We start from the raw sequence: 23,663 nt of genomic DNA, 5'->3' as shown, positions 1-23,663 counted from the left end.
TTCCCCCAGCTCCTCTCTCTGCCTCGGCGGCGCAGCTGGGGAATGTGGCGAGGGAACCGAGCGGGCGCCTCCGGGACTCGCGGAGCCGGTTTTGATGCTTTCTCAGACTTTGTGTCCCGGGGCAGTGCTCTTCTTCTCAGCTTCAAAGGTGTGTGTGTGTGTGTGTGTGTGTGTGTTGGGGGAGAGGGGGGTTCCCCTGCAGGAACAGGTCCGCCCCTCCCCCCATTTTCAGCCTTGGAATTTGTTTTCTTAAGGCAGAAGAGGGATTTCCCCCGTCTCCACCCACCCATCTCCCTACACTTCATCAGGGATTTTTTTTTGAGGGTAAATTAGGGCCAGAAGGGGAAAAAACCCTGGAAACGGGGTAATCAGTCGCTGATCCGGTCTCTCTTTCAATCCGGTGCGTGTCTGACTCGCGAGGGAGAGGAGACGGAATTATACGAAACACCTCCCTCCCTCCCCGTGGCTGGCTCCAGAGCGCGGAGGGTCGCGCGTGGGTCCTTGCAGGGCAATTCCCGCTGTCCACAAAACAAACCACAGACCCTGGTCTAGCTGCGCTGCCTGCTTGTGGTCCCATTTCACAGATCTGCTGCGTGGGGGCGGGGGCAGCGCATCATTTCTGGCTGATTGCGGGCGGGGGGAAGCCCCCCCCCGCCGGCTCTTTGTTTTAAACTCAGAACGATTCAGCTGCCTCCCCTCCCCCCATCTCCTTCTCTCACACACAGGGATGGGGGGATTTGTTTGGGTTTATGCGATTGAGTCTTCTGCTGGGGGGGGGGGGCGTAGAATTAACATTAGGCTGCTGTGTAATATGGGGCTCCCTCTCCCCCTTCCCACTCCCCCCCTCCCCCCGGGCGCAGCACAAGTTGTTCTACAAAGGGAAAAAAAAAAAGCAAAAGCCTGTTCAGAGCTCTGCCCTGGACCGTGTCCTTTGCGTAACCCTCCGATCCGGAGCCCGAGGCTGGTTAGACAGCTTCACCTGTCCCTTTCACCTCCCCTGTAAAAAGCCCAGCCCAGCGCACGCCATTTAACGCGCTGTCAGTCGATTGTCCTCTGGGGGGGGGAGAGGGGGCGGTGGTCTTCTTCCTTTCCCCGCCCCAAGGAGACGGAGCAACTCGGACCGGGTGCTTCTCATCACGAGGGGCACAGACCTAACTCCCGCCACAGACGCTTCCACAGGGACGTGTGGGGAAGGTTGTTCCCCAGCTGGGAAGGACTGGCCCTCCTGAAGCGGGTCCCGCTAGCACAGCTCCTGGGCTGGCTTCCCTCAGCCAGCCCCAGTCCTCCAAGCGACCGGTAGCTCAGTGGCTGGCGTGTTGGCCTTGGAAACGCCCCCAGTTGTGAGCTGCATCCTTGTTTGGGGCAAACAAATACCGTGAGGGCTGGTGCTAGGTCCTGCCGAGGGGGCTGGGCTCGATGGCCTCTCCCAGTCCCTTCCAGATCAATGAGACGTGCGTATCTCCAAACCTGGGCTCCTCGGCTACCAGCTCTTTCCCCAGGACGGTCGTGGGGCTCCTGATGGGGGAAGCGGGGTGGGAATCTGGCTGCAGCCGCCGGGACGTTCTGCAGATGTTCTTCACCCGCCATGCGCGGTCTCTCCTCTCCTTGGCCGTCAAACCTCATTAAACGCCCTCCTATAGTTTTCTTTTTTTTTGGATAATTGCTTCAACAATGGGCCCCGCGTAGGGCCCATCGGTCCGTTTAAGCCCCTCTCAGTACAGGGAGTGAGATTAAGGGTTGCGTATTTAACCCTCACTCTCCCTCCACTTCCTCCTTTGATGTTCACGTTTCGGGAGCCCGAACGGGTTAATATATTGCCCGTTCATTACGGCCGCTCTTCTTGTATTGGTGTTGCGGTAATTTAGCCATATCCCCAGCCTAGGAGGTGGCTGAGTATTTAGGATGAAGGAGCAGACACTTGCTCGCTAGTTTTTGCCTATGAAAGGCGAATGCACCTTCTCAATCCAAGGAAGCCATCGGACGGGCTTGTTTTCAACCCGCCCCGAAACCCCACAATCTTTGGACAGTCATTGCACCCTCCCCCCCCCCACAGGTCAGCTCCCGAGTTGCACAGCGAAGCCGGTGTCAGACAAGCATCTGAAGGGGCCGGGGGCGCAGGTGGAATTCGTCTTTCCAAAGCCCAGTTGGGTCGGAGATCTACAGAAGCGGAGACTTTTTTTGGGCTCTTCTAACCTTTGCCCTGACGAGTGTCACATCGGTCCCTAAAGTACGTAGGTCTCTCTCGAGGTTCACGCCTCACCCGAGCCCCACACTCGCCCCGATGCGCGTATTCAAGGCTTTGCCTGAAATTGAAACACCCCTTCCCCCTTCGTCTCCCAGTCGCAGGATGCAAACAAGCTGAACGATACGTTTTCTTTGCAGGGAGCTGCAACTCTACCCTTTCCACGCGGGTATTCCGTTTTCCTCGCTCGCTGGATTGCCTGCAAGATTCACGTGCGCGTGGCCCTTCCCAAACACAGTTTGATGTCCCCTAACCTGGCGCCCTGGGAGCACTGGTTTTTATTACCACCCGCGTCATCCGACCCCCACGAGGCTAATTTCAGGTGCAATCCGTTCTGGACACCTGGGATTTAGGTCTCTATCGGGGGGCGCGGAGGCGGGTGTTACTAAAACGTCCATCATAACACCCGCCGCAACCTTGCAAAGAGAGAGGCCAGAGGGGGCTGCCTTTAAAGCGGGCCTCTTCCCGTGCCCCCCCGCCTAAAAGAGAAACCCCCTTGCAGTGGAGTGGGACCGGCAGGAGCCTCGCTAAGCAACACCCCAGGGCACTAAGTGAAAAGGACCCTTACCTCCGGGGAGAGAGGGAGCCGCTCTGCAGCCTCCCGCAAGCTCAGAGGGTGAAATTGACTAAGGAGCCGCCCGCGGAGAACAGGCTAGAAGGAAACTCGAGCGGCGAGCAAATGCTATGGGGGGGGGGGGGGTGTCCTGCCCGTGTCCCCCTCCATCCCAATCCGGGGGAGAGCGAGAGAGCAGCAGGAAAAGGGAGAGGAGGAGAAAACGAGTCCAAACCTAACTCCTCTCGGGTTGACTAACGCGGGGCTCCCGGGTTGGTCTCGTGCCGGGGCGCGCCCCCCTCCCGCCCTCAGCAGCGCCTCTCGCTCCAGCCCCGGCCTGCCGCCGCTTGCCCTGCTAATGGGCTCCCTGGCCCGCCGGCCGGCTCCCCTTCGGCAGCGCGGCTGGCCCAGCTCGGCCCCTGACGTCAGTGCCCAGTGGCGTCGGCGAGGCTGGCCGGCGAAGGGCGCTGCGGAGAGCGGGTAAAGCACAGCCTCCCATTTCCCAATTACACGCTGTCAATCCCTCAGTCAAAGGGAGGGGCGGCGGAGCGGGGAAGCTGACACTGAATACTTCTCCCGCGCGGCCCCGGATCCAGGACACAGAGCGCCTTGCCTGCCGCCGACAAGCAGCGCCAAGGAGGCTGACATCGAGTCGGCCTGGTGGGGCAAACCGCCACGCCGGTGCTCGGCGAGGTACGTTTCGTTCCACAAGGGAGCAGCGGGGATTCGCTCTGGCGCGCTCCGCTCACCTGATTTTATTGCCGGAGTTTAAAAGCGCCGGGATTTGTCTCTTAACCCCCCCCCTTTGAAATGTCTCGCATCCCCCGAGTTCATGATCTGCTCCGGTGGGATAAACCCCTATTTATCCGTTCCTTCTCGGCAGCACGACAGTTCTGCGGGGTGTTTCCTCCCTCTGTATGGAAAAGCCAAACCTCAGAGCTGCTGATCTCAAAAGGAACTGAATTTAGGCAGCATTTTAGCGGCAACCCAGAGCTAAACAAACTACGGGTATAGTTTAAAAAATAATACATTTGCACGCACTCAAATATACGCGCAATAAAGATGTTTAATTGTTCCCGTTGAATTATAAAATTGGTCTCTCTGTTTGCCGGTTGTGTGCAGAGCAATTCCAGTTTGCATATTAAACAACAGATTGGCTAATTAAAGCGTTAGAGGGCTGACGTATGCGGATGGGTTTTACCTCCGTTGGGGCTGCTGGGGACCAAACGGAGGAGATGCTGGTCCTGCGACATTAAGCCGGGGGAATGCACGAGGGAGGCCGAGGAAAGAGACTACTGCGTTTAAAAGCACCGCGAGTTCTAGTTACCCCCTAGCGCGGGGGAGTGGACTGCGTGGCGCCTTTTGCACGAATTAAACGCTCGTGGGAAGGCTGCGGCTTGTACTCACATAAAGGGGCTCAAAGGCGCGGCCAAGGTTTTGCACGGCTGTTGTTTTTTCGCTCTCGCCTTTGAAATCCGCCCCCTTCCCCGATCCGTGCACGGCTTTATTTATTAACTTGTGTCCCCCCACGCCCGGCGCTTTTGCAACCGCCTGGAACTTGTTGCACAGGCAAAAGGCCGGCGCCTGCCGCTGAGCCACTAGGGGATGCACTGGCTCAAAAGACCGAAGGGCCCGAATCCGTTCGAAAGCGCCCAGCCAATGAGGAAAGGCTTTCGCAAGCTCCCACTTCCTGCTCCTTCCTGATTGGTGCGCGCCGTTCGGCGCCTGTCCCTGCCGGGCTGGTCCAGAGCCCTCCTTCACGCGCTGAGCTGGGACCAGAAACTTTATTAGAACGCTCAGCCCAGCTGGGTTCTAATGGGGCATTAATGTTTTAATGAGGACGCGAGGCTGCTGTGGCAATGAAAGTGGTCAACTGGGAGCTGAGAGAAGGAAGAACTTTCTCTTTGGAGTCCCAGCCTGAAACCGGAGGCAACTTCAGCTGCAACTTCGCAGCTTGGTTTCACCGACCAGAAAACAAACAGGCAGGAAAAACAAACAAACAAAAAAACCCAAACAATCTCCTCGCACGTTTTCCCCCTCCTCCTTCAACAATTGTATTTTAATCCAGTGTTAACCGACGCTACATTCGAGCTCTGCTTCCTGGATCCCTTTGGAATCTGCGGGAATAAAAGAACAACCCAGAATTAAGGGGCATGTCTGAAACAATGTCGTGTCGTCATGTTGTTCTAGCGTCTTGATACATTTAAGGCACTCTCACACATTCGGTAGCCCCAGATTAGCTCTGCTAGCAATCAGCTGTGTGACCTGCAAGGGGTTATGATTTAAAAATGAGACGTTAGTTTAGCAAGGAATATAGAGCGACGCAACATATCGGTCACCTGCTCTCTGAAACTCTTCTAAGACAATTCAAATCACCATAGAAATACCTGTATATTTTGTCAGGATCGTCTCTGCAGTCGCTGGGTTCGGAGTATTTTGTGGAAAATAAAATACTCATATTTAATAACATGGAATAATGAGACACACGCATGTCTAGTAGTTATGCCCTGAATGACAGTTCTGTTTAAAGTGCACGAGAATTTTCTCCCCCTTAAAAAGTCTTTTTAAGTCTTTCTCCGTATTTCCCTCCCGCCCGGGTTGTGCTTTCAGATACTGCCCGGGCTCGGGGGTGAGGCGATGTTTGGGGAGGGGGTAAGTAAGATCTGGGCTGCAGTTTCCTTGTGGTAATACCCTGTCCCCTCCTTATCCCATGACAGGCTCCGCCCATTCAGTGCTGATGACAGTGGAACCTCCTTAAGTTGCGTCTCGCCACAGCTGTCTGTGAGCACTGAGCCGGCTGGCGCCACCCTGCTCCTTCCAGAAAGAATGCCTGCCCTGTAAAAAAAAAGTAAAAGAAAAAAAAAAAGAAAAGAAAAAAAAAAGAAGAAAAAAGGTGGGGGTTCAGAGAGAGGGAGAGAGCACAATCTGATCAGATCAAGCAGTTTCAACTTCATCTCTCCTGGGTCACATACTTTTTCTCCACCAAGGTTTGTGCTGAATTTAACAACTTTTTTTTTGCACAGGATTATTATTTCTTTCTTTCTTTTTCTTTCTTTCTTTCTTTCTTTCTTTTCTTTTCTTTTCTTTTCTTTTCTTTTCTTTTCTCGCAAAACAGGCACTGAAAATGCGTTGGGCTCGCCACAGGGCCAGCGTGCGCGGCTTCTAAGCAGACCCCGCGAGGGGGAAACTGACCAGACATTAAAAAGAACTAAACCAGTAGCCAAAAGACAGCAGGGGCAGGCGGCAGAAACGCCCGGGTCTGTAACTCTGCTGGTCTATTTCATCGCAGGGCTGCACTGTACAGAGAGAGATCGAAAGAGAAAGACAGCGTGTGCCTGAGAATAGGTGGACTTTCAAGGCTCGCTGTGTGAAGAGGCTTGTTTTCGCTTGCCTGCCAGTCAGGTGATAGAGCACAGAAATACTCAGCCACGTTTTTTCTCTCTCTTTCGCCCTTCTCCTTTCCTCCCTCTCGCTGCAGGTGATCAAAGAAGAGACACAGCTACCAAGAACGGAAGATATTGTGGGATCTCGCTTCTCTCTCGATATATTTTGTTTTTTTCCCCCCTGCTATTTTTCATCTCTCTGTGGAATCGACGATTGTCGTTTCGTTTTTTAAAAGCGCCCCCGGAGCTCCGCCTGTAACCTCCCCGCCGCCTTCCAGGCGAAAGCCCGCCGAGCTCCGGCCAGGAGGAAGACACACACAGCCCCGCGCTGCGAGCAGGCGATGGAGGTGACGGCCGATCAGCCGCGGTGGGTGAGCCACCATCACCCGGCGGTGCTGAACGGGCAGCACGCGGACTCCCACCACCCGGGGCTGGGCCATTCCTATATGGACCCAACTCAGTACCCGCTGGCCGAAGAGGTGGATGTACTTTTTAACATCGACGGACAAGGGAACCACGTCCCTTCCTACTACGGCAACTCGGTCCGAGCCACGGTGCCGAGATACCCTCCGGCCCATCACGGTGAGTTCTCCCTGCCTTACCCCGGCTGGTTGGCTTTGGGGAGCCGGCCAGGATTTTGCCCCCCCCGGAAATAGGACGGTCTTAGTGGCTGCGAGCTCCCAATGTGCTGCTCCCTTGCAGCAGTAAAGCGATAGGTGCAGGCAACCAGCAAAGGGCGCCCGCAACGCATGGCCTGGACGCTGCCGTCTGCAAAATGCCCTCGTCCTTGCACAGAACCCCTGGCTGGCCTTTCTGGCGGGGCCCGTGACTAACGCTAGATGATCTCTTCACCCTGCCGAACCGGCGAGATCATATTCATTGCTCCATCCCGACAAAATAGTCAGCATCCCACCCTGGGCCAAACTGGGGCTCTGCTTCTCCCAGAAGCGGCGCCAAAAATAGCCGCCGAAAGTCCTCCACTCCGCCGGGGAAGCCCCACTTGGATTTGCTTTTGGATTTTAGACGTCTTGGTAGCCGTAGCGGTGACTGTTAGGAGAGGGAGGAAAAGACACGGACGTGGGTCTGTGTGCTCAGGGCTGGGAGGTGAAATTCCCCTTCAATGGCAAAATAATAGCCCTCATATTAAAGGGCGGCTCTCGGATCTCCTGCCGGATGTCAGTGATTTTTATACATTGCTGGGCATCCCATGGTGCATTATGAAACATCACATACATGTAGTTATGGAGGTAGCTCTGTGTGATGTGAAAGATCACCTACGTGTAATTATATATGTAGCTCTGTATGATGCCAAAGATCACATACATGTAATTATGTATGTAGCTCTATATGATGTGAAAGATCACATACATGTAATTATGTATGTAGCTCTATATGATGTGAAAGATCACATACATGTAATTGTGTAGGTAGCTGTATATGATACAAAACATCACATACATGTAATTATGTAGGTAGCTCTATACGATGCGAAAGATCACATATATATAATTATGTAGTAGCTGTATATGATACAAAACATCACATACATGTAATTGTGTAGGTAGCTGTCTGTGATGCAAAACATCCCATATATGTGATTATGTAGCTAGCAGAATATGATGTGAAAGATCCCGTACATGTGGTTATGTATGTGGCTGACCAGGATGCGGATTTAATGGGAATTCACCTATCTGTCTCCTCGTTCAAGCCCCTAGCCTCTTACCCAGGTATAGGGAGGAGACACGCGCCTACTGATTTCACGGGGGAAAATATATTTGGAGCAAATCTTCTCCAGCCCCTGTTTAAAAAGAGCAATTCAGGGCGTGGCGCCGGAGTGTTCTGCGGGGCTAAACACCGGGGCGAACCTCTGGAGCCGCCCCAGGCTGGCAAAGAAGCCGAGCCCAGCTGACTGGCTGGGGGCAAGCGCCGCTAGCCCGCGCCCCAGCAGAGGACTGACTTGTTGAGCCTGCGCCCGGCGTGGGGCTCCGCTCAGCCAGCGCCGCGCTCGGAGTCTCTTGACGTTAACTTTTGCGCCCGGTTCTGGGCTCTCCCAGCCCCCGGGGTGCGGCAGGGTGGAAGTGCGGTCTGGCGGCTGCAGCCTGCCTGCTCTCCACCGCGCTGCTTCCGGGATCAGCGCCGGTTTGACCCTTGGCGTTCATACAACGCCCCTCTCCTTCCTTTAGAGGAACGGCTTCGGGTACCGCGCCGGGGGCGCGCAGCTCGCCAGAACCCCGCCACGCGGGCCCCTCTCCACCATACAGTCCCGCAGCTTTGTGGAGGCGGGGGGGGGGGGGGGGGGCGGACGAGCTGTGGACTTGGCTGCCTCTGCGGGGATCACTGTAGCTTCCCACCTACCCCAAGAGGCAGCGTTTGGCTGCAGCGCTCCGGCTCCCCGCTTTGCAGCCCGAGCTAGGTCACCGCAGCTACCAGCCATCACGGCAATTTCCTCCTTAGACTTTGACAAGCGCCTAAGAGGAGGCCCCGGGCCCAGTGGCCTGCAAAGCACCAGGCAGGAGGAGGAGGCAATGGGGTGTGCGGGGAGCCAGGCGTGGACCAGAGCTAATGGGGGCGCGCTGGGGAGCCCCAGGCTCTGGGAACGGGTGTGCGCTCTTGCTCGGACGGGGCTGAGTCAAACGCGCGCCGGCCCGTCTGCCAAAGCGGCCTGACAGAGCAGGTTATTGGCGCACCCCTGTTTTCTCGGGGACGGGGCCTCCCCACGCCTCCCAGTTGCTTACAGTCAGGGCAGGGAGGAGCCCGGAGGAGTCTCTCCCCTGGGGCTTTGCAGCTTCCCGGGGGATGGCCGCTGGCGGCCCTGGGGAGGGGGAGAACCGGGCAGGGGGCTGACAAATGTAATAAGCAACATCCGAAGACGCGGGTCGTTTTTGCTCCCTGGCCAAACACACCTGAGCCCGGCTGTGGGCCGCGCGCCCGCCGCGCACCTGTTTGCTTCCCAGCCCAGGCTGCAGGGCCGCTGGCAAAGGGACAAGGCCGGCGGGAGCTTGGAGCGAGTGGGTAGGTCGGTGCCAGGCCGGCGGGGTCGTGGCCCGGGGTCCCCGGGGGGCTGCAGCCGCCTCTTCTGGTTGGGCCCCCGGGAGCGGAGCGCGGCGCTTGCGGGGCTCCCCGCGGGAGTGTAACGTGGCCCGCTTCTCTCCCCCCGCAGCAGGGAGCCAGGTGTGCCGCCCCCCGCTGCTCCACGGGTCGCTGCCTTGGCTGGACGGGAGCAAAGCCCTGGGAAGCCACCACAGCGCCTGGAACCTGAGCCCCTTCTCCAAGAGCTCCATCCACCACGGCTCCCCCGGACCCCTCTCCGTCTACCCGCCGGCCTCCTCCTCCACGTTGTCCGCCGGCCACTCCAGCCCGCACCTCTTCACCTTCCCTCCCACCCCGCCCAAGGACGTGTCCCCGGATCCCTCCATCTCCACGCCCGGCTCCACCGGCTCCAGCCGGCCGGACGAGAAGGAGTGCATCAAGTACCAGGTGTCCCTGGCCGACGCCATGAAGCCGGAGACCTCGCACGCCCGCGGCAGCATGGCCTCGCTGGGAGGGGCGGCCGGCTCCGCGCACCACCCCCTCACCTCCTACCCCCCCTACGTCCCAGAATACGGCTCCGGACTCTTCCCCCCCAGCAGCCTGATCGGGGGCTCGCCCACCGGCTTCGGCTGCAAGTCCAGGCCGAAAGCCCGGTCAAGCACAGGTAGGGCTCTGGGGTTCCGGGCCCCGGTGGGCTGGGAAGTGGGGGGTGGGGGGGCCCGATCCCGATCCTGCACCGGTGCAGGCCTGGGCTGGAGAAGGGGTGGGGCTCATTCAGGAGGTTTTCAGCCCCCCCTCCCCCCGACGTATTATGGGATGGGCCAGATCACCCCGCCCCCCGCTAGGAGGGGGGTAATTAACCCCAGTGGGGGAGGGGTGAGGACAGTGCAGCTGCCACTGAGGGTAAAGAGGGGCACTGCCATCCTCCTCCGGGGCAGCTAATCCCCCCCGCGCCCACAAGGAGGGGAACCTCGATCCCTGGCAGCCCTTTCCCTTTGCAGCCATCCCCACCGCGGGTAAAACCCTCCCGCGTGGGCCCAACGCCAGGCGGGCAGCGGCTTTGATGGCTTCCCCGGGGAGCTGCCCCAGGACCCGCCGGAAATCCCGGGGTTCAGTGGCTCCCCTGGGCCAGGAGAGAAAGAGACCCGCTAGGACCCCCTTTCCCTCCCTCCAGCCGGGCCCCGCTGCGCAAGGGCAGTTTGCTGGGGCCTCCCCCCAGTATTTCTCCACCCGGGCTTTTCACCCAGCTCCATCCAGGATCTGTCCCCCTGCCCGCAGCTGGGCAGGTTGACCCCACGTCCCCGCGGGGCGGTGTCTGCCGGGCCGGCCGGCGCTCAGTTTTCAGGGTTTTTCCAGGGTGACATTCACCCCGGCTGCCCGGGCGGGGGCTGGCTCGCTGGAGCGGCTGGAGTTTCGCTAATCCAATTATTTGCAGACTGCTGCACGCGACAGTTGCATTGTTTATCCCGCGCCGGGAACTTTAATAGGGTCCGGATGCGGTTAGAGTGACACAAAACCCCCAGCGCTGCGCGCTCCGGGCATGAAAGCAGCCGGGGTGTGTGGCTCGGGGAGGCAGAGGGCCAGCCGCAAAAGGGACGGGAAGGGACCAGGGCAGCGGGAGGTGACCGCCAATGCGGGGAGCGGAGCGATCGGGGCGTGAAGGGGCCCAGGGCTTGGGCCGGTTTTAGACAGCAGCCCCGACGCCCCCGGCCCTGAGGCCGGAGTGGCGTTCGCAGCATCCGCCGTGCCCCCAGAGCCTGCCGGCCGCGCGGTCCCTCCCCGCTTCCCCACGCCTGGCTGGGGGGTGCGGGACGTCCCGCAAGGCCGCCGCGGTTTGCAGCCCCGGCTGCGGGGGTGGGGGTGGCGGGGGCACGGCGGGGGCTGCAGGTGAAGGCGGCCGGAGGGGCTGCGCCTCTGGGGGCCTGGGTTGGGGCGCGGAGGTCTTTCCCCTCCCGCCTCTCTACGCGCGGCTGGGAACACGCCCGACCCGACCCGAGCGCGGCCGGCCGGGGCCCTGTTCCAGCCCGTCCCGCTGGGCGCCCCCCCGCCCCACGGCCAAACCCAGCGCTCGTAGGCAGCCGCAGCCCCCGCCGCCCCCCCGGCTCCAGGCAGGAGTGGGTTAATTCCCCGGGCGGGGGGGGGAGAGCTAGCGGTGGCCTCGCCCCGACCCCCCCCACACACAAGGCGGGGCCCGATCCTGCCCCCTCGGGCCTCCCCTGGCAGGATCGGGCCCCACTGGCCGCCCTGTGCTGAGGGAAGGGACCCTCTGAAAGTGGCTGGGAGGGGCCCTGCCCTGGGAGCTCCCGGGGGCGGCCCCAAAGCCCCCCGCGCACAGCTGTGGCCCGTCGGTGTTGCCGGTTCCCCGGCGCCCCAAAGACAGCTCCGACCCGTCCCCCTTACCGGCGGGCGAGTCACCCCCACTCTGCTCCCGCAGCCCCTTCCTAGCTCCCGGCCATCGCTTTCCTCCGGCGGAGAAGCAGAATTCCCCACCCCACACCCCCTGGTGCATTGCTGCAGCTGGCCTCAGTGGGGGAGGTGGAAAAATGGGTTCAAGTCAGGAGGTGCCGATTTTTTGTTTTGGGAGGGGCGGGGACAGTTTCCACCTGGCCCTAGCCAGGCTGGAGGCCTTGGGGACCCATGGCCAGGGCAGTGCTAATGTACTGGCCTCTTTAGGCTAAGCAAACTGCAGCAGTAGAGGAGCAAACTTAGAGTATCCAGCACCCCACTTTCCCCCCACCTGAGCCAGGAAGGAACTGGGAAGCCCGTGGAAGAGAAGGAGGGGTAACACACTATGTTAAGGGCCCAGCACCGGTTCCCATCTATTCCTCCCTTCCTTCTCTAAATAGCTGGGTTGGAAGCCTTCCTTAAAAGCCAGAGGAGCCTGACCAAGCAGGGAGGGGTGATGCACAGGGTCTGAGTTTCTTTTCCATCACTGGAGTGAACTCCTGTCCCGTTAATTGAATAAGTCCCCAGACTGACCCACTCTGCCCACGGCTGCTGCTTGCTGCCTGACTTACAAAGAAAACAGCCCTCGAGGAACTCCTAGGCAGCGCCAGGGCTGGGCCTGGAGCTTATCCCGACTTGAAAGATCGATTGGTGGTGTCAAGCCAAGTTGATGCGAGCTGGCTGGTGCCCTCACTGACTGGCACATGTATGGAGAGAGGGAGGAATTCTGGGGAGCCTTTATTCAAGGGAGTTTGAATCGGCTTCAGTGGCATTCCCTAAGTCAGGTCTCTGAAGGTGACTCAGGCATAGGCCATGGTTTGATCACATGTATACAGTGCGTACCTCTCGGAAGAGCCCCATCCTGCCAGCTGGTAGTCTTCACTAGTGGGAGAAGCCTCCCCAGGTAACTCGCTGCTGCTGCTGCTGCTAGGCAGCTGGGCCGGATAAGGCCTGGCTTTAGGTTTGTTCCTAACTGTAATGGTGTAAGGCAATGAGCTCTGCGCAAGCGAGTGGACAATTTCCAGCAGTGCTGAGGAAACAAGCAAGGGGCTGATCCTGCCTTTGCCAGTGGGGTAGGATCAGGCCCCTTAAGCGTCAGGCTCGTGTTGTGTGTGGCTGCCAAAGCAACACAGTGTGTGTATGAAAATGAGGAACGCACCTGGTCACGACCTGGGCTTTGCAGAGGGGTCGGGGGAGGGGGGGGAGGTGGACGGGGGAGGGGAGGGCTGAGGTAGATCCGACCTTTCACGCTTGCCCACCCCCCACCCTTTGCTTTCCATAAGTGAACCATGTGCCCTCTTGTTTCCAGAAGGCAGGGAGTGTGTAAACTGTGGCGCTACCTCAACCCCTCTGTGGAGGAGAGATGGCACCGGCCATTATCTGTGTAACGCCTGTGGACTCTATCACAAAATGAACGGGCAGAACCGGCCCCTGATTAAGCCCAAGAGAAGGCTGGTAAGTCCCTTTGCGGAGCTCGGAGCCAGACTGCACTAACTCTCTGTCGTTGCTGTGTTTGATTTCCTCAGCCCAGGATTGCCAGCGTTCTGCAGGGGACGGGCAGGCGAGCCCACAGACATGTCAGTCTGTACTGAAGAGGGGTTTTAAAGTACGAGCTAGAGAGAGACTCTCAGCCCATCCCCCACATTACCCTGTGCCTGCCAAGTTACGTACCTTTTTTTTTTTAATATATTTATGCCTTTAAAGAGCTCTCTCTATGCAGGAGATAAGTTTAAGGAGGCTAATTCGGGGGGGTGGGGTGGGGAGCCGGGACAGTGGCAGAGCACAAGGCCTCACTTTAGAAGAGTGAGATTTTGAAACCTTTTTTTTTTTTTTTTTTTTAAATTTGCAAACCCGCATGGGGAAAATTTGTGTGTCTTTCTCCTCCGCCCCAGAGGGGCTCCGGGGACAGTGTGTTTTAAAGGACTGGAGAGGCTTATCCTTTCCTTCCCTCCCTTTGTTAACTCCAAAAAGTTTCCAAGTTTATGTGTTGGAATATTTAGGATGAAGCATGTCACCCACCGGGGCCAACTCCAGCTGATTGGATGACTGATCGCCTTGGTAATTGGCTCTGATAGATCAGAGATTCAGAGTCTAAGGCCGGAAGGGACCAGAGTGACCATATAGTCTAACATGGGCCTGGAAACTTCGCTTAAAGATAAAGAGCCCCTCTCGATTTAAAAATGGTTAGCCATGGTGAATCCATCACATCCCTCCATAACTCAGGCCCTGATCCTGCAAAGAATTACACCCAGGCTGAAATTTGAGCTCCCTCACCATTGTCCTGGTATAATCATTTGCATGAGTGCAGTGTGGGTGTAAAATGCTACCATTCCGGTCGGGTAGGAGTTTTACACCCACTGGTGTAAACGAAGATGCAGAGGACAGCACAGTACGATCTCAGAATCTGTGAGTAATCCCATTGAAGTGAATGGGGTGTGTAAAGTTATGCATGTATCTCGAATCCTGCCAGAGGGGTACATAAATGAACACCTTATTACACTAAACAGTGGTCATGGGCTTATAACTGTAATACACATGCTATGGTTAACATCCCCAGTGATTTATTTGTGAATTTCCCAAAAGGTTTGGAAGGCACTGGCTGATGTACTTAGTAAATAATCATGCAAGCAACGGGGGTGGGGATGAGGGTGGTGGTGGGGGTGTGGAATGCAAGACCAAATGATCTTCCCTGTCTGGGAAGTGACTGCCCGTTTAGAAGCAAGAATATTTAGTCTTGTTATTAATATTATTAAAAATGCTGACGGTAGGCTGGCTGCTGTTCAAAACACAGAGGAAAATGTGATTCCTGCCCCTTGGTCCTTAATGGCACAATGAACAGGCAGGATAAGACAACTTCCCTTAAAGGCTAGATCCTGCTCCCACTTGGGCCTCAGTCCTGCAGCTCGTGCTTAACTTTATGCACAGCGAGAAAGCCAACGGCTCTTTGCAGGACGCGTGTGTAATTTTGTTTAAATGAATAGTCCCACTGACTTCAGTGGGGTTACTCAGATGAGTAGGGGCATGCATGCTCCTAAAGCCCCAGCCCCACAGATACCACAGCACTACCTTAACTTTATTCCTAGGACTCAGCTGGTCCCATTGGAGTGAATAGGACTATTCACCGATGCAAATAATACTGTACCTATTTTTGGGATCAAATTCCAAATGGGCCAAGGAAAGATAACCCTGCAAGGGCGCACTGTCATTATCTTTGAGCATGTAGGTTTTGAGACGGAGGTGTCAGTTCCTGGGTACATTCCCCCACCCCCATTCAAACCTTGCACTGTACAGGCAATACTGTGCTATTATGTACAACAAACTTTTCGCTTACGAGAAAATGTTGGCCCTCCTTAATGGAATCTCATCTTTTTCATTTTTGGTATGAAGAGGACAACTTTCTAGGGAGGGAAGAGCCTGTAGGATTTTGATTTTGTGAATGTCCTGCTTCCATGCTCCTGCCCCTCGCAGTCCCCTGTCTTACACACACTCATTTTCAGTCTTTATTACATTTTTTTCTTCCTTACTTCATGTGCTAAGCTAACGTCCTAGGAAAAAGCTGCTGGGTAGCTGAGCCCTGGAGATAACTTCTACACAGCAGCTCTGCTTTTCTAATCCAAGTGCTATGGAGTCTGAATGTATTCGAAGGAGAAACCAAAACACCAGACAGCTGCAAGGTGTTCTTTCAAAGCAAGCGCATCTGCATCATCAAAGAATGCTCTGAATCACCTCAAACCTGCACTTACCATAAAAATTATGTCTACTATCATTGTGCCCTTAAAGTGAAGTATCCTCCCCCGCTGACCCAAAGTCCTTGCATGGTCTGCACTTAACTGGTGACAAATAAATGCTAGATTTCTAGATACGTGCCTTTCCCTTTTCTACACAAACTTGATAGATCTGAAGAAGTGGGTCAGTCCCACAAAAGCTCATCACCGAATAAATCATTTTGTTAGTGCTACATTGTTAGTTAGTTAGTTAGTTAGTTTGTTAGTGCTGTTTTGTTTTGTTAGCAAAGTAAGTGTTCTGCCTCCATTTGATATCACATGGCTTTTGCCAAACTTCCCCAAGAAGGCAGATGTCAACAGAGCTATGACTTAAATTTGCATTTCTTTCATGTATCAAAAAAAGAGAGGTCTGTGGCTCGTCTTGATCTGTTCTAACTTTCAAATGGAGAGTGAGGGAGACAGGCTTGGCATGTGGTTAAGGCACAAGATCTAGGATGTATTTCTCTCTCTCCTGCAAATTTCCTGCATGACCGTGGGCTTGGTTTAGAGGTTCTGCTCTGCCACCCATTGAAGTCGATGAAAGGACATCCCTAGCTTTTGATCTGGCCTTTAGGCTCTACCTCTCACTAAAATGACTGCAGACATCATTTATGAGAGTTGGATCACCCTTGTGGTCCATATCTAAATACAGATCTGCTAAGTGTCACAGAGCAGCTGGGAAACTGGAAAAGTGCTTTGAGATCCTCCCCAAAGAGATGTTCTCTAAGTACACAGTATTGGAGTTGTGCATTCTGCTAGTAAGGATTTGTATTTACTGGGCAGTGAATGGTAATCCCATACTGCGGTTGTAATACACACAACTAATTTGGAGCTTGCTTGTTTCCCTTGAAATCACTGGGAATTTTGTCATTGACCTCAGTAGGCCCATTAGCTTTGGGTTTTTCAGGGTTTCTTTCCAGAGCTTGATAATTGTGCAAGAATAATTCTCTCTCTCTTTTTTTTTTTGGCCTTTAAGTTACATTGATCATGAAGACTTTTTGTCTTGTGGAATTACTGAGTGTGAACATCCGTGGCATAGGGCACAAAACCGCAAAATGTCTCCAAGGGAGACATTTCCTCCTGTGTGGGCTGAGTCAAATATCACTTGTTTTAGAAATCCCCAGAGGCCCAATCCTTCAGGCCCGACGAGGACGAACCTCCCCCTGAAACCCTTGAGCCTGCTGCTGCTGCTCCACTCTTGCAGTGGCCACTGGAGTGAATGAGAAATAAGGAAATGGAAGAATTGGTCCCCAAGTCAGTTTTAGACTCTGATGCTACAAATCCTGACACACTTGTTTAATTGTAATGGAATTCAGTGAGATGCTTCAGATGCTTGAAGTTTTGTGTGGGCCTGAGTGTCTGCAGAATCACAGCCATAGATTTGCCTGAGAAAGGCCACAGGCTCAGAAATCAACCTCTCACATACACTTTTCCCTTTGCCTTGTGTCTGCAGTTCATATTTTTGTAAGTCTGAATATACTAATTTCAGAGCACGCAGGTAGGGTTAGGGGTTGTCATAATTTTTGAAAAATATGGAGCATTAACACTGAACTTCTTTGCAATTTCTAGTGCTGAAAAAATCCTCTAGGATGGGCAAGAAAGAATTGCCAGATTTAGAAAATAATCCTAGACTACAATTTATTGTTTACTTCACATGTTGCGTAACATACTACTGCTCTGCCTGGGCTCCCTCGGTTAACAGTGTGACAGTTAGACCTCTTAATTAATTCTACTTTTCCGTAACAAAATTACCCTTTTCTTTAACATGAGCATTAACTGCTTTTTGTTTTTGTGTCCTATCTTGGCTTCTCTCTCTCTCTCTTTTTTCAACTAAGCAGAAAATATCGTGTTTGCATGTTACTATTAGAACATTTAGGGTTTAATGCACAGCTTATTGAAGCCAATTGGAAATTTTTTGGTGCTTGGGATCAGGTCTTTACAATTTGATTCTCTACTTTGTGGGAGTTTCCACTGAGTAAAGTCTAGGTTCGGGACCTGTTGAAGTCAGTGGAAGCAGGATTTCATGCACAATGTTTTTCCAGTTATAGCCTGTCACATGCAGACTAACAGTTAACACCAAATTCAATGGCTCGAACTACAGACAAACTGCTGCACATCTTGCCTACTCGGTTTACACAACTAGGACCTGATCCTTACACCCCTTATATGTCCTAAAGTCCCATTGACCCAGAGGGTGGCAGCTTCTTTATATTATTAGAACCTGGTGTGTATTTTAAGGAGGCTATTCTGTGTGTATCTGTTTACTTTATATTTTGCCCTTCTTTTTGTCCAAATAATGAAAATCTGAACCAATCAATAAACAAAGGATGTGCAACACCCAATAAAATAGCCCCCTGCTTCGATTCCCCACACTGTATTTAATCATTATTCAAATTGTAACATGACCTACCAAAGACCAGGATGTTCACAATTAAAGTGAACACTACCCCAACGTCCAAGTTTGTGTGTTAGATTTGTGGAGCAGCATCTAAAGACACAATGGATTTTGAATGTTGTACATGCTGCAGTATGCAGCTGGTGTGGGTAGTTGCGTAAATGGTTAGATTAGTGGCACAAAGAAGAGAATTAAAACTCAGACCCTGAAGGTGCTGAGCAGCGCATACATTGAGAAAAGCAGGTAAACTCACTCTAAACTTTAAGTTCGTGACTAGTCCCATTAAAGTAAATGAACAGGTGTGGAATCAGAGCCAAATAACTAGTTAATGTTCATGAGGGGTATACAGGACATTGGCTGTAAAGGTCTAATTTGAAGGCTTAACACATGACAAAGTGTAAGGATGTCAGTTTGTCCACCCCAGAAGGACGGAGTGGAGTGAAATTGTAAAAGTTGTACTCATTCATAATGACATACATATAAAACAGGGAGCACGTTCCCAGTGGTCCTGATAGACTTGTGTTTTACAGGTCATTACAACCATTCTTTTCGTTACTTTTCTTAAACTGTAAAACATTATTTCAGATCTATAAACACTCAGATAAACTCAAAGGTTTGGCTTAAAATTACATGATTGTTAAGGCAGCTGCTGCTACCCTTAGCTAAAATATTAGTTTCAAGATGGGTCCCATGCAGTTGCTCTGTTTGCTTCAGAGTGAGTAAAATTTACAGGACTTTGGGGTCTGATTCTGCATTCTTGGAACATTCAAAACCCCCTGACCCTCCAAATTTTGAATATGCTTTATGGCCTGATCCAGTGCCAACTGAGGCTTTCAGTTGACTTCCGTGTAGTTAGTTTGGGCCCAAAATGCAGAATTAGACCCAGGGGCATTCGGAAGTTTTAAGGTGGAAAACTGTGAAGGCGTGTAAGTGATGTTTTCCCCTCTGAAACATGATCTGCTGGAGCAGCTATTTTGTATGATTTCTTCTGGTGATTTGGCACTTACCGTAGGCCCCCAGTGCCATTCCTAGATAATTTGGGATGAATGCGCCTTGGGGATTTCCAGAATTACTATTTGTTCTCACGAGTCATTTAGCAGCCTGCGCCCGTTTTGTCCAGTGGCTGTTTGCTGGCTCAGTGGTTTTGCTGATTGAATATTTTTAATCCAGTCACTTTGTTTCTCCCCTCTCCCTCAGTCGGCTGCGAGACGAGCGGGCACGTCCTGTGCAAATTGTCAGACCACCACCACCACGCTGTGGAGGAGAAATGCCAATGGTGATCCCGTCTGTAACGCCTGTGGGCTCTATTACAAGCTGCACAATGTAAGTGTAACTGGAACTCTGGGACGGAAGCTTCTCTTTGAGTTGTGTGCATTAAACATTCTCCTGGGCTTAAAGGGCCCCAATTTTGAGAGGTCTGCCATTAGCTGGACTGCGGCTGTGGTCCCTGTTGCCCTCCTTAATAATTTAATGGTACCTGGTTTAAAGTGATGTATGACAGGGCTGCATAGCAGTAATGGTTTACCTTTGCTGTGTGCTAGCCGAGACTGGGGAGTGTATCAACAGAAAGGGATATTGTCTACTTCGTGTTGGACTCTGCATGCAGGAGCAGGCAATGTACCATATTAAAAACTGATATGCTTTGGATGCTAGGTCCAGTTCCCTGAGAAAATATGAATTCTGAAAAAAAAAAACCCTCCAGTAACACACCCGTCATAATTTAGATCTGTCTCCATAATTCTTTCTGCCTGCTTCCCACCCCCAACCAAAAAGACAGCTATATTTACCCCAGATGACGCATGCAATTGCTAAAATTAAGCAGATGTGATTTAGTTGGTGGGATAAAGAGTCTGCTACCCCCCGTGCCGGGAATTTTCAAGCTGTGCTTGTATAAGGGAAGGGGAGATGAAATGTCTGGTAGATTTAAGCTAATAGCTTCCTGCAAAGCCAGCTTACCAAAATGAGGGACATGTCTTGAGAAAAGAGCTAAAGGGACCTGAACAGAGTTATGCCACATCCTAATAGTAATGCTATTAATAAATTAGTAAAGATTATTTATTCATAATTAATAAAAAAGGAGCCTTCAGGGTCACATTATTACATTCATTTCATACATAGCATTAGAATAATAATCAGGTCAGAAGGAGGCGAAGACTTCCAATTGCTGGGCTCTGTTATGACATTTTGTGTGGTTGTTTTGTTTAGAAGTACTGAGGCAGCCACATTTAGAGCACAGTACTGGGCAGATACCAGTGTAGTTGAGGCCCATCATTTCTTTTAATAGTCAAGCTGTTTTGTCTCTAGGGATGAGAAAAACAATTCTGAGGCAAAATGACATATATCATTGCCCAAGCCTAGCTGTGTGCCCCTATTGAACGTGGAATCCAGTTGGGTCAGCTTTCTCTATTAGTGTTTATTTTCACACCTCTCTACACTCCTTTGATCCCAGGGAGTGAATGAAGAGCACCCCTCTCTTCCTCCTGAAACCACTGAAAAAGTGCTCGCTGCCTCCCAAGGCAGCTGGCTCCAGGCAGCTGGAATGAAAGTACCGAAGTGCCCCATGGCATTTCCAGTCCACGAGGGACCAGAAGGTTTCCAGTTTAGACAGATGTATGTGAACCCATGGATGCCGATCCAAACTTTACTGGCTTTTGCAGGTTCATCCACTTAGTCACTTTTCAAGACTATGTATCCACAGTGTTGTGAACAGCTGTGGACCATTCCAATCCTCCCCACTTCCAAATTTTGGGGAATCACAGAATCATAGAACTGGAAGTAACCTTGAAAGGTCATCAAGTCCAGGCCCTTGTACTCATGGCAGGGCCAAGCACCAGCTAGATCATCCCTGACACGTGTTTGTCTAATCTGCTCCTTAAAATCTCCAGTGATGGAGATTCCTCAACCTCTCTAGGCACTTTATTCCAATGTTTAACCACTCTGACAGTTAGGAAGTGTGTCCTAATGTCCAACGTAAACCTTTCTTCCTGCAGTTTAAGCCCATTGCTTCTTGTCCAACCATCAGAGGTCATGCCCCCCTCAGGCTGTGTCTACACTTGCATTCCTCTTTCGAAAGAGGCATGCAAATGAGGGAAATTGAAAATGCAAATGAGGTGCAGATTTACATATCTGATGTCTCATTTGCTTTTTCTTCTTTCAAAATGAAAAAAGCAGTGTAGACACAGCTCTTTCAAAAATAAACCCCATCTTCAAAACAACCCTTCTTTCTGAAACAAAATTTACTGATGGGGTTTAGTTTCGAAAGAGCTGTGTCTACACTGCTTTTTTTCTTCCGAAAGAAGCTCTTTTGAAAGAACATGCAAATGAGGAATCAGATATGTAAATGTGAAACTGATTTGCATTTCTGATTTCCCTCATTTGCATGCTTCTTTCGAAAGAGGAATGCAAGTGTAGACACAGCCTCAGTCTTCTCCTTTTCAGACGAAGCAAACCTGATTCTTTCAATCTTCCTACATAGGTCATGTTTTCTAGATCTTTATTCAGTTTTGTTGCTCTTTTCTGGACTTCTTCAATTTGTTCACATCTTTCCTGAAATGAGGTGCCCAGACTTGGGCACAATACTCCAGCAGAGGCCTAATCATCAGTGTAGAGTAGAAGAATGACTTCTTGTGTTTGGCTCACAAAATTCCTGTTAATACGTTCCAGAATGAGGTTTGCTTTCTTTTGTAACAGTGTCACACTTTTAACTCATATTTAGCTTGTGGTCTACAATGATCCCTAGATCCCTTTCTGCAGCACTCCTTCCAAGAGAATCATTTGCCATTTTGTAGGCGTGCAACTGATTGCGCCTTCCTACGTGGAGTATTTTGCATTTGGCCTTGTTGAATTTCATCCTGCTTATCTCAGACCATTTCTCCAGTTTGTCCAGATCATTTTCAGTTTTAGGCCAAAGTGTTTGCAACCCCTCCCACCTTAGTATCATCCACAGACTTTATAAGCATCCTCTCTATGCTACAATCTAAATCTAAATGGACCCAGAACTGATCCCTGGGGAACCCCACTCATTATGCCCTTCCAGTGTGACTTGATCTTCAGCTCCAGTTGTGAAAATCATGACACCGAGCACAGCGCTTAGGCTGAGCAGATTAGAATCACTCTCCCGTTCTGTTAAAACATCTGTGACACCAGCAGCTTAGGCAGCACCTGCTTGACACAGGCCAGATTCTGATACCAAGACAAGTGGCACTGTGCTCTGAGTGGCTTAAATGGGACCACTAGTGGAGTAGGATACTAATCAGCAGGATCTTCAACATCTGTTCCTTAACAAATAAGATCCTCTTTCCCACTGGGGAATGTCCAGCTGCAGCTCTGTCTTTAGCTCAGATGCAAAAGGGGAGGTAGCAGCTCCCAGCCCTGTTTTTCACTTGTAAATGCCACCTCCAGACCTAAAGATCTCTCACTGCAGGATAGATGATCCAGGTTTTATTTATCAGCACCTTCCTCCTGTCCAGATACTATTAGAGCCTCTGATTGCAAAGGCCATAGCATGTGGTGGAGGTGAGGGAAATAAGAGAATACCAGCAAATAATCCAAACCAGAGGGAAAGTAGGTGGGAGAAGGCAGCCGGTGAAAGCAGAGATGCGGGAATGTGGGGAGGGAGAGATGGGGAAAGCAGCACCTTGGGTGGCGAGTAATTCCATGGTGGGCTGTAAAGCCTGGGGAGTTTTGTTGAGTTGTTTCAGGCTGAGGCTACCTCCTTTGCTCTCTTTCTGGGAGGCTGGATCAATAAGACTGTGTTCCCTGTCTTGTGAACAGCACCAGACTAATCCTTCAGTCAGTGCACTGCTAGGGAGGGGGCAGCTGGACAGGCTTCCTCTAGAGGCTAATATATTTGCAAGAGAGCACAGAGATCTGCCGGCACTGTAGACGGACATCAGTGAAGTTGATGGGACACAGCTTACCCAGGCTGAGGATATGAGTCTGTGGAGTTTCAACCCAACACTGGTTTCTAGTGAGCAGGGGGACAGAAGCCCATACATCTCAGGGCCTCAGCAGATCAGTCCAATCTTAACAGGGGCCAAGAGTCTCCAGTAAGCTGTGGTGATCAATAGGAATTTAAAGCTCGCAGTCTTGCCTGAGAAGCATTCAGCATCTTTTCGCTTGAATGACTCCAATATATGGAATCCATCTTTTATTGTTCTTGCATGTTGTTGTTTTTATTTTTGAGTTCTACTCTGATCTTTAAGTGGTTATGTTTGTTCTCCTCCAATTGATCTGTTGGGCAAACTCCCAGGGAGACCAATTCCAGGGCTGGGTACTGGCCAGGGTTCCTTCCAACTTTTTCCATTCACGGGTGGAATAAATTTTGTTATGTGCACCACAGCATGTGCACCACCAATAGAAACCCATGCCTCTCACTCTGGCAGGCTGCGGGTGCTCTGCTAATCAGCACCTGAATCTTTCCTGGGCAGCTGCCAAAGCGCTCAGCTTACAGGGAACCCTGGTGCTGGCTAACAAAGCAAGGGAGTAATATTGCCACTATTCCCTGACCCTTCTGGTTATGCTGATTCATTTCTAGTGTTCCGTGGGTTCCTGCAGGTAAAGCAAATCCAATTGCCTGGAGGATATTAGTAACAACAGTCCTGGGGCTCATTCCTGCTTTTATTGAAGTCCCTTGCAAATGTCCAATTGACTTTAATAGGCTCCATTAATGGTCATATTAACAATTACTAATATTTCCCAAGTATAGGCGGCCTTCTAGGATCCTCAAGTGCTTTCTCAGGTACAGGGACTCCTGGAGGTTAACTGAACATTATAATGATGAAATCTGCCGCAGACACAGAGCAGCGTGGAGGTCAATGGCAAAAAGCTCACTGCCTTGTATCTGAGCCGG

At 52.2% G+C, this 23,663-nt stretch overlaps 1 protein-coding gene across 13 annotated transcripts in view; it reads left to right on the top strand.

Moving 5' to 3' along the window:
- GATA3 (GATA binding protein 3) overlaps positions 1-23,663 on the top strand; it is a 38,018-nt gene that overhangs the window by 8,011 nt on the left and 6,344 nt on the right. For 6 of the 13 annotated variants that reach the window (XM_075018100.1, XM_075018072.1, XM_075018054.1 and 3 more), the window contains exons 2-6: positions 5,513-5,782; positions 6,274-6,760; positions 9,339-9,872; positions 12,963-13,108; positions 19,010-19,135. In XM_075018100.1, the coding sequence (XP_074874201.1) occupies positions 6,520-6,760; positions 9,339-9,872; positions 12,963-13,108; positions 19,010-19,135 (1,047 nt within the window). In that variant the 5' untranslated portion in view covers positions 5,513-5,782; positions 6,274-6,519. Of the gene's footprint in view, positions 1-3,393; positions 3,489-5,512; positions 5,783-6,273; positions 6,761-9,338; positions 9,873-12,962; positions 13,109-13,179; positions 13,260-19,009; positions 19,136-23,663 lie in introns of those variants that run through there. The other 7 variants (XM_075018128.1, XM_075018160.1, XM_075018118.1 and 4 more) reach the window with 5 other exon arrangements.

The sequence above is a fragment of the Carettochelys insculpta genome, chromosome 1 (assembly GCF_033958435.1).
Source record: "Carettochelys insculpta isolate YL-2023 chromosome 1, ASM3395843v1, whole genome shotgun sequence".
Classification (NCBI taxonomy): Eukaryota; Metazoa; Chordata; order Testudines; family Carettochelyidae; genus Carettochelys; species Carettochelys insculpta.
This window is presented reverse-complemented; position numbering and strand designations above follow the sequence as displayed.